General features: G+C 35.0%; 1 protein-coding gene across 1 annotated transcript; it reads left to right on the forward strand.

Annotated features, from left to right (window-relative positions):
• Positions 1–3,852: 3,852 nt before the first annotated feature.
• Positions 3,853–8,314, forward strand: LOC129899859 (uncharacterized). The gene is made up of 8 exons (XM_055974867.1): positions 3,853–3,870; positions 4,341–4,589; positions 5,036–5,311; positions 5,387–5,602; positions 5,735–5,821; positions 5,925–6,029; positions 7,066–7,455; positions 8,270–8,314. Exons 1-8 carry the CDS (start codon positions 3,853–3,855, stop codon positions 8,312–8,314), a joined length of 1,386 nt encoding a protein of 461 aa, XP_055830842.1.
• The last annotated feature ends 3,111 nt before the right edge of the window (positions 8,315–11,425 follow it).

The following is an 11,425-nucleotide window of genomic DNA, read 5'->3' on the forward strand; positions in this document are numbered from 1 at the left end:
AAAATATTTGAACTCCTACGTTTCTATTCCATATGTCTCTCATATGCATGCATGTTCATGAAGTTGGTTTTAAAGTATGATTTAAGTTAAGTTTGAAAATCTTATGATTTATGCTTTTTTATTTATCATTTTATTAATGTTAGGTTGCTAGTCCTCTTTCCATGTCCTTAAGTCCACGAGTCACTCTACGACTTGTAGTGCTTTCTACAACTCAGAAGAATGAGTCGTAGGTTAAGACCTTAAACCTTTTCAGGACCACCCTCTAAAAAATCACCTATGACTCAATAGGATGAGTCGTCATCCAGTTGATGAGTCATAAATTTGACTCATAAGGCAAATTTTAAAGGCTCAGAATATGTAGGTTTTAGGACCCGCAGGATGAGAGGGGTTTATGACTCATAGACTCGAAGATGATTCATAGACATGCCTTGTAGACGCGACTTCAAAGACACCAAATTCCCAGGCTTTTTAGACCAGTAAGACGAGTCGTTCCTACATCTTATCCCCACTTCTATGACTCATAGAGTTAATTCGTACACTACAAGAAATAAGACTTATTGTGGCGAGATTTAGTGGCGACCCTACTTGTTGCTACAAAAGCTTCATATTCAGTAGGGACATTTATGGTCGTTCCAAAATGTTTAGTTTCAGTGGCGACTTATTTTGTGTCGCTGCTAATAGTTGTCACTAATTCGCAAATTATAAAGTCCCGCTAAAATAAAATTTGGACCCTAAATATTTAGTAGCAAATTTTCAAATGTTGCCTCAAATAAGATTTTGTAGCGACCTAGTCACCGCTAATGTTAATCCGACTAAATTAAATTTAAAAGAAAAATAAACTAAACAATCTGTAAAAATTTGGCAAGCTTTGAGATATTAAAAGATCATCTCTTAGCTGCTAAACTAAAGGCCATTCTCATCAGCTCTTGCACAAACCTAAATAAAAAAATGGATATTATATAGATTTGGGAAAAAGGGATCGGAGGAAAGAAAAACAGAGACAACACTGCTAACAGAGGTTCCTCTTTGCTCGATTTATAGGAACAAATAGTGTCGATCTGTTGGTGAAATATATATGAATAAGGTTCCTTTTTGCTGAATATTCTTCAATTTTTGACTAATAGGGTTCTATAAAGTATGTATTTCATCAGGTATGTGCTCAAATCCGTTTCTAGGTTTATGTATTTTAAGATTTTACATGTAATTTCTAGAACCCACTTGAATTTTGTAGGAATGGGGTTCTCTAAAGTTGATGGAGAAGGAAGAGACTTCCTAGTTTGAAAATCACTGTGAGCGTAAGAAGTTCGAAGTTCTAAAGGATTGAACCAGTTCGCCCATTTGAAGTTTTGAAAATTAGTTCGAGGTAAGTTAAAAGCTGAAAGTTCTAAAGATGTTTTTGTATTTTGTATTCTCGATCTTGCGAGATAAACTAGAAGCTGAAATTCTATATTCTCATTTGTATTTTGTATTTTGTATTCTCGATATCCTCTGTGTGGGTGTTTCTATGTCTGTTGATGGAAGTCCTACATTTGGATTGCACATTGGAAAATCTATCTTGAAATCGAGAGTCTCTTCGTTGTTTACATCTTTATCTCTTCATGAATTTGTGGTTTTGACTAGTTAAAGAATTGACACCTTTGTTGGAGAAAGAAGTATTCACAATTTGTTTACAGAGATTTATTTTTTATACTTTGTGCAGTTCTGTCTAGTTAGCTGATCAATCGATTCTCTTTATTTGAAGTTTTATTTTCTGGAGATGTGTAGAGTCGATAAGACTCACTGTAAATAGCCGCAGAATGTATGGAGAATTCTAGTATTTGTTCTTATCTTTTGCGGTGTCTTTACATAGGGATGATATTGAACCACAAACTGTTTTGCGTACCAATGATGAAGAAAATCAGGATGATGATTTTATTAATGACAATAATATAGATGTATCTGAGAATGAAGAAAGCGAAGAAGAGTTAATTGATGATAATGATGGAGATGACAATGATACATCCTTTTGAAGATTAATTAACAAAGACGACTGTATATCTATCTACATCTTGTTTTGATAAGTTTTCTGTATTTTATTTTGATTAGGTTGACATAAAATTAATTCATAACGCTTGTATCTGCAACTTTGTAAATATAATCAGCATTTTAAGTTTAATCAATGTGTTACATTTCCATCAATGAGGCTATAGTAGAGATGTTTGATTTGGTGGTTGTATCTTTGATGTCCTCTATGTAGTTGTTATTAGTGCATGTTGAAGAGTAGTGAGTTTCAAGAGTTTTGGGGTGCAATGGATCTGCTGTAGGTGTTGCAGTCAAGGAATTGGCATGGGTGGAGAGCTGATGTGTTGGTGAGGTCCTATCTTGGAAGGCTGCTGTCTTTATGTTGATGCATTTTATTTGCCAAGGTGACCCATTAGCTGTTGTACCTACAAAAAACCATCGAAGGAAAACAACCAGCCAACAAGAGAGAAAAACCTGGATGGGCCTATAGCAGTATTGGAGTTTCTATTTGATTTGGTGGTTGTATCTTTGATGTCCTCCATGTAGTTGTTGTTAATGCATGTTGATGTATCACTCCAGTAACCTGCAACAATACAACAAAAAAACAAAAGCAAGAAAGAACTTGCACAAGCTAGCAAAATAGAAAGGACCTCTAAGAGTGTTTTGGAGCCTGTTTGCTTTTTCAAGGTCGCTCGCCTAACGTCTACAATTATCCGATTGAGCTGAAACTCTTTGAGACTTGCACAAATAAGCTTTTCTTTTGTCCTGCAAGATTTTGAGGAATTTTGCACAAGTTGGAGTTTCCAAATAGCAAATTGCTCCCTCTTTAGGCTTAAGACAGCTGACTTTTTCAAGGTCGCTCGCCTAACGTCTCCAATTATCCGTTTGAGATGAGACTTCTTGGGCCTTGCCCCTATAGTATTTGCTGCAATCCTGCAAGCTTTGGAGGCCTTGGTGCAGGTCCACATGATCCCAATCACCTTGCACATCATACCCTGCTGTGGCTTAGTCATAGGCTGCTGCAGGTCCTTGGGTAGCTCTATGTTACTTCCATAGTAGAGGGGGTTAAGATGTTTGTTGTTGCCAGCTACTCCCAAGAGGAGACCCTTCCTTATGATCAGGATCATCTCTTCAGAGTACCTGCACAAGATAGATAGACTAAAGGAGAAATCTCATTGCTGATTCTTGTGCTGCATCTCTACAACATTCTTATATTATTGTTGCTGCATCTCTGTAATGTTGTTGCTGCTGCTGTAGCATCTACATGTGATGTTGTTGAGCTGTTGCAGGTATAAAGGTAGTTGTTGGTGCAGGCAATCCAATCTCAGATGCTGCAATTCCAACACAAGGCTCAAAGTTGCAGGATACTTCCAAGAGTGCTGTACAGCAGAAACATTGGAAGTACAATTGTTGTTGGTGTGTCTCCTCTTGTTGTTACTGTTGTTAAAGCATTCCAGGTTCTGTATTGTGGTGTATCTGCACAAACCAACAAACAAAAACAAGAAAGAACTTGCACAAGCTAACAAAAGGGAAAGGACCTCCAAGAGTGCTTTGAAGCCGGCTAACTTTTTCACGGTCGCTCGACTAACGTCTCCAATTGTCCGTTTGAGTTGAAACTTCTTGGGATCTGCAAATACAGTATTTTCTGTAATCCTGCAACTTTTGGAGGCCTTTTCCAGAAGCTGGAAGTTCCAATTTGTGAAATGCTCCATCTTGCGACTTAAGTCGACTAACTTTTTCAAGGTCGCTCGACTAACATCTCCAATTATCCTTTTGAGATGAAACTTCTTGTTTTTTGCAGGAGTTGTATTTGCTATAATCTTGCATAATCTGGAGTCATTTTGGTGTAGCATGGTGTATTTGTTGAAGGTTGCTGGTTGCTTTTGGTCTCTGTTGTTGTTGCTGAGTGGTTGTAGCTGTTGATCAGTTTCAATCACTGTTGCTACTGTATTGTGGCATATGCAAGTGATAACTACTCTAGCTCTTACTTCTAGCAGTATGTTCTTAGTTCTACTGAAGCAGTAAACAAGGGAGACTCTCCCCTTATAATGGGAAATAACTAGATGGAATAAGAAGAAATAAAACAGAATATTCATAAAAAGTCTATTACACATTGAGAATGAGATCAGTCAAGAGGATAGTTTGATCTTTTTCAGAGTTTTCCTTCTGAAACTTACCATTCCTAGCTTGTCCATCTTGATGTAGCCTATTGTTTCCTGTGGTAGCTGCTGGAGATTGTAGAAGTGTTGTGTATTTGATGTTTTCTTTAGCTGGTAGATATATGTTTTATCATTTTTAATTTCTGAATATTATACTTCTCCTTTTTAATCATGTTGCAGGAAATGAAAGGAACTAGACGAGGTAAAAGTAGAAGAGGTGGTATAAGAACTGGACGTGGAAATTTTCAAGGACGAGAAAGTCTTGCTGGAACTGCATCTCAGCCACAAATACCACCAAGGCAAGGACCTCTACAGACAGAACAATCATCTAACCCAAGGCAAGGACCTCAGCAGATAAGCCAAATATCAAATGACCCTATCCAAAGAACATCTCTAGAGACTCAATCATCCAGAACTCTAGAAGAAAGTGTAAGCCCCTCCCCGGAGGTTGAAACTGGTGCAGGTTAGTCCACGTCCCTAGCTAGTGGTGCAAAATTGTCTGTGCTTGGTCTTGGTTCTGGAAATTTAAATTTACAAGGATCTAATAGACTAATGGGTGGTGTTCTGCATCAAAGTAAATTAACTTAAAATACTGGCAGTTTCTCTTCTTCTAGTTCTGCTAGTTCCCTTCATCTGCTAGTTTTCATACTTGACAGAGACTTAACTAGTTTCGTTCTTTCTTGGGTGCAGATATAGACACTTATTTAATAATCTTCTTTTGATCTGTTTCTTAAAATATATAAGCTCAAATTTTTATGTATCTTTAAGTTGAAAAAAGAAGAGGATAATTGGTTAACAAAAGATGTTTTGGTGATAAGATGCCATGAATCTGCAAACTTTTAGTGGAGATGATAAGATGCCATGATTGCATATAGTTCTCAAGATCACCATATTATTGCTTTGCAGTTTCTCGCATCAATAAAAAGAGAGGAAGAGGAAAATATAAATCTAAGACGGTTGATATTAAAACCAAGTACGGAGGAAAAATTAATATAATTATTCCATATGACATTGATAGAGCTGTGGGTTCTGGTGCTAGAGATATTGTTAATTACTGTGGCTTGATCATGAGGAGCAGCATCTCATTTCGAGATGGAAATTGGCAAAAGATTGTTTTAAAACATGGAGAAGCAATGTGGTATAAGGTTAAGGTAATTAATTACTTTCCATTTTGTATTTTCTTTAAATTACTTAATTTATCAAATTTAATATTATAATATGTTCAGGACAAATTTGAATTTTGTGGTGGACTGCGAGAACATAAGTTACAAGGCTTTGTGATAAGCACTATGCAAAGACTTTTTAGGGCATGGAAAGCTCGATTGCATAATTCTTACTCTGCCTATGATACTGATGAAGAAAGATTGTCTCATCGACCTGAGGATGTTGAGTTGGAGGACTGGAAATACCTAGTTAAGTATTTTGGCAGTGAGAAATTCAAGGTAACTTTATTATAACCAAAACATTGTTGCCCACTCTATAATCTTAGACATATGCTTACATGGAAAACATGAAATATTTCAGTAGCTATCTAGACTAGCATAAATATTTTTTGATCTCTTGACTTAGTACAGGTTGTTAGTGAGAGAAACAAAAAAAATAGAGAAAAACAGATAACTAAGCATTCTTGTGGGACGCGATCATTTGCAGAAGTAGACGAAGCTACGATGAAAACACATTTGTTCTTCTATAATTACATATACTTCTTGTTATTTATATGATTATTTGCTTATATATTTTTTTTGTTATTGAACTATATTGTAGAGAAATCCTGAATCGGGAGAAAAAGACACACCAGATAAAGTCTGGGAGATTCAACATACACGTAAAAAAGACAACGGAGAACGTGTATGGTTTGATCTACTACAAGTTACTTTATTCTTTTTTTTGGAGATAACTTCTTCTCAAGATAGTCATTAATTCACCTTGTCTACTTCAATATGTAATCTTTCTTCTTTGGATTTGTGGCTGTGTTTGGGCAAAACATCAGCTGTAAAGTTTCTTTGTCTATATAAATAAACACCCTTGAAGACATGGAAATGAGAACACCATTGAGGACTTAACTGCAGCTGCAGTTTCTGCCCCATATTTCTGCAGGTTCTGAAGGTGAAGATGAGGATGACTATTGTAAGGTGTTGCAGGTTGTTGGATGCTAAAGGTTCCAAGTATGGTTGTATTGTAGATGTGTACATGGTTGTGTAGTTGAAGTATTTGTTGTTGGATGTTGCAGATCTGCAGTAAACTTAGTTGTTGATGTAGTAATCCACTCCATTGCACCATGCTAAATCAACCTGCAGGTTCTAGATGTATGCTGCAATTCGACAACAAAGTCATAAAGTGCTGCAACACTTTATTTACCTGCACAATGGAAGCAAACAAGAGAGGAATTCCAAGTGCTGTATCAAGTGTTGCAGGTCTGCAATGTACCTGTACAGTAGAAACAGAGCAGAAATACCTACTCTAGTCCTTATCTCTAATGATAAGTTGTTTAGTCTAGGAAAGCTATAAATGAGGGACTCTCCCCTTTACAAAGGTCCTAACTATTAAATCTTCAAAGTCGATATAGCTATGAAATAGAGACATCCAAATTGAAGAAGAAGAAGTTAGAACACTAAAGCTGTAAGAAGAGTTGAAGGAGGTTGAGTTTTCTTCTTCTAAAACTTGCCATCCCTAGCTTGTCCAACTTGATGTAGCCCGTAGTTTCTTGTGGTAGTTGCTGAAAATTATAGAAATATTGTGTATTTTCAAGCATATGACTGCATTTGGACAATGTATCTGCAGGGAAGTTTGCTTCTCGGAATACATATTTGCATTGGAAGAAGTCCAAAAACTGGACCAAAGAAAGTCCAAAGTTACTTTCAATATGTGCATTATGTTTTGGTGAAATAATTAAATGTTATTGCAGGGTCAGCTTCAACAACTTGTTGTTGAACAACAATCTGAAGAGATCGAGCATCCCATGACTAGGGATGAGATTTTATCATCGGTTCTCGGTGAGATATCAGTCTATGTTCGGGAAAAAGGATATGGAAAGAAGCCTCCTAAAAAGAGTCAACTACATAAGTCAGACATAGAGGCAAGTGTATCTTCGGCAATGGAAAGTATTCGTCAAGAGATGCAAGCTGATATGGATCGAAAGTTACAAGAAGAACGTGAACAAATGACTGCTGATTTAAAAAAGAATATGAAAGAAGATTTGCAGAAAAAATTAGACGAGGAGTGTGAACACATGAAAGGCGAGGTAGACAAGATGTTCCAAGAACAAATGGCTGCTATTATGACTAGAATGCAACAGGTACTTTCTCTTGCTCTTTTGGAATATAATAAATTGTTATCTTCGTGTAGAAAATAGTTACATTAAAAGTTGGACTAGTTATTAGGAAAATCCAACAACTGAAATGTTTTCTGGAAAGCTTTCCATGGCTTTAGAGATGCCGAATCCAACAAAGCTATGGCCTATGGCCAAAAAGAAGTACTTTAGTTATCAACAGTAAGTGGAAGATTGTTGAAAGTTTTTTGTGTTATCTATTTACTGAAAACTAGTGAAGGCTTCTGATAAGCTATCAACAACCTCATCATTATCTATAGGACACTTTTGGGAAAGCTTTTCTTGGTTTCAGCCGGCGAAACTCATTTAATAAGTCACTAAGGCATGATTTTTTGTTAAGGCTTCCAGATAAAGTGCTCAAGTCTTGTGTTATTGTAGGTTTTGGTTTTGTAAACTTTTTAGTTTCTGTGTTTCCATTTTTGGAGTCAAAATCTTGCTTCTTTTAGTTGTTATTTACAAAATATTATTGCTATAGCTGCTACTTTATGTTGTGAAGTATAAGGAAAAGTTAAGATTTTAGGTTGGGATATGAAGAGTAACATCCCAAGAAACATGTTCTTGGCAAGGAAAAAAGTGGTAATTTTCCTTTTCTATAGACTAAGTATTGTTTGATGTTAAATTAGGACTCAATAGAAGCTATATGAAAAGCTCCTATCTTTAACATCCTCAGTCCTTTTTTGACTACTTTTTTTACTGATTATAGGAGAAAAGGAATACTATGAAAGACAGTTTGAGACATTGAAGTCATTCGAGGAAGTTGATATTGTTTTTCTATTTTCAGGGACAAGGTTCTTATGCAATGGGGCCCAATCAAGAAGTAGTTTGAAGGCATGCAATGGGAGTTTTTGCTTTTTGTACTTGTATATGCAAACACGAAATGCTTTTGTTCTAATTTTGTGATATACAATGATAACTGAAGTACTAGCTAATATGTACGTACTCGTAAATGCTTTTGTTCTAATTTTGTGAAATATTATATATTAGATGTTTTTAATATATATATATATACTAATTTTAGAGAATTTGTTTTTAAAACACTAAATATTGGTCTATAGTAACGAGATGAATATTACCTTTTGCAATAACAAAAAAGTTGCCACTGATATTTAGTGGATTTTTGCGGCTGTTAATTAATGACGTGTAGCAGTGACATAAAAGTTGATGTTAATAGTTTATACTTTTTTGCAGCGATAGGAAATGCTACTAATTAATATCAACATTTATCAGCGACATAACAGTAGCCACAGTTAACGTATAAGCTTTTGTGGCAATTATGTCGCCACTATAGGCCATATTTTAGGAGCGACATAACAGTAGCCACAGTTAGCGTGTAAGCTTTTGTGGCAACTATGTCGCCACTATAGGTCATATTTTAGGAGCGACATAACAGTTGCCACAGTTATCGTATACGATTTTGTGGCAACTATATCGCCACTATAGGTCATATTTTAGGAGCGACTTTCCAAATATTTGTGTTGTAAATTATTATTTTTTGTGGCATATTTATTTATATATTGTGACGAATAATGTCGCTACAGATGGAGTTTTATTGTGGCGACATTGTTTAATCGTCACAAATAACTTTTAGTTATGGAACTACTACGAACGAAGCAATTGTCGCTGCTATATACCATTAGCGGCGACTTTGGATCATTTTGTAGCAACGTTTGGCGCCACAATAAGTCTTATTTCTTGTAGTGGTAGGACCAAATTCCAATTTTAAATAAATGGTATTTCCTTCTTTTCTCAAGTTCAATTGAGTGAATCTAGAAACCTTTATGTCCAAGTTCAAATTCTATATTTACCCAGTTATTTAAATTCTCCTCCTATTCTATTCATTCTCCAAAAATTTCCTAAGTCAAGACTTTAACTATCTCTCAAGCTTTTTCCATAAATTCAAGCTAGGATTTCAAGTTCATCAAGGTTCCTCTTCAATTCTTGAGATAATTTCATCAAGATATGTGGCGATTGATCCATGGGTTCATTTCACCCATGGAGTGCCAAGGTTTTCCTCTAAAATATCTTAAAATTTCATTACTTTTAAACCATAGTTTTGATTAATTATGTTGGGCTATTTCAATTACGTTTTAATTATTATTAATGATCATTATAAGCATGGTTTTACATTAATTGCATGATTTAATATCGATTTATAAATACCCATGCATGAAGCAATTTTCAATGATGATTTACATGAAATATGATTATGAAGTTCAATGACTTCAAAGTATTCTGATGGTGTTCATCCAAATTGACTATCTATATAAATTTTAATCTAAATTGAAGTATGAATTATGATCACTGATTAATATTATGTTCAAGATATGAATTTCATACAAGTTATGAAGATATATGACTTAGGATCCTTAAATGGTGACCTAGCAACCTAGTGGCATAAAATATGGAAGTATGAACTGTAATGTTGAAAGGCTTTTACTCACATTGCAATTATGACATGAAAATGAGCTACTCTATGAAGGTTAAACCCATGCACAAGCTTTATGATATATGTTAAATATTATTACTATGGTATATATTTCATGGGATTTGACTTAGCACGGAATGAGGCTTGAGGTAGAGGATCGACATATGGGTCCTTATATAAATTCTCTACTCTCATAACTGCGTACCATTGTAGGTTTGCCAAAATTCCCTAGCTTGTGGATCCACATATAGCACGTGTTCATGACACTTGTCTAGCTGGGTATAGTCTATCTTGACAAGTAGATTCCCCTTTCTTCTGTGTATGGGAAGACATCGGTATTCCATTCTATAATTCGAATGGAATTATTGTTTGTTATGGTTATATCCAATATATGTATATTCTCTTAAGCTCTTTTATGATTTCAACTATATCTCTTAATTGCTTTGATCAATATAGTTTTCTAATGACATTACATATCCTCTTAATCATATACGTTAATTGATCATTGCCTCATATGATTTATTTTGCATGTCCTACCCATATATTTACTACATTCAAAAGTACTAAAGTATATTTTTCCTATATTGTATCATAATATAGGGGTTGAGGATCCTGTTCATTCTACATGTGGCTTCATCTATGGAGGCTGAGGTATGAGTTGTTTGCTTTCAAGGACTTTTTGTTATAATTGTATTGAGAGTGATCTAGGACATGTCTTAGCTCCTGCCCTTCTTGATTTGTAGAGGCATATGTTGGACAATAATACAGAATCTATGTTGTTTAGTTTACACTCGCTGTGTGATCTATGTTTTAGACTCTTTCCTATGTTATTTTTGCTTTACTTTACTTTATGTATGCTAATGATACTTCAAGAGTCTTTGTTGGAGCTCTTTGGGGTTTCAATTGATTTGTTACGAATAGGCCCTAAATCAGGTCGTGACACCAATAAACCAAATAGTCATAAACAAAGAATGAAACTAATCGTTACAAAGAAAGACTAATAGTCATAAAATAAGAATAAATTAGTCATTAAAAAACTTACAGTTATAAAGCAATAAACAAAAATTGTCATAAATAAATCTTTAGTTATAAACAAAGAAACCAAAACAATCATAAAACAAGAATGAAACTAACCTTCTGCATATTTTTTATGACTGTGGTATATGTTCCATCTCCCAGCTGAAGATCTTTCTTAAGAAGCTTGACATACAAACTCCAAGTTGTTGTTTCTCAACCTCAACTACTATGCAAGCTAGTGGTAGCATTTGATTTTTCCCATCTTTCTAAACAACAACCAGTAACTAACCTTTAGGTTCTCCCTTTAGAAATCAACCATCCAAACCAATGCAGTTCCTACAACCAGCCAGGTAAGACATCTTAAATGCATCAAAATATATGTAGAAGCTTTGAAACCTTTTTCTACCATCTTCAAATGTTTAATCCTAAAGATTGACTATGCATGTACTACCTGGATTAGTTCTTAGCAATTCATCTCGATAGTCTAAGATCCTT

Source organism: Solanum dulcamara, chromosome 8, assembly GCF_947179165.1.
Source record: "Solanum dulcamara chromosome 8, daSolDulc1.2, whole genome shotgun sequence".
NCBI lineage: Eukaryota > Viridiplantae > Streptophyta > Magnoliopsida > Solanales > Solanaceae > Solanum > Solanum dulcamara.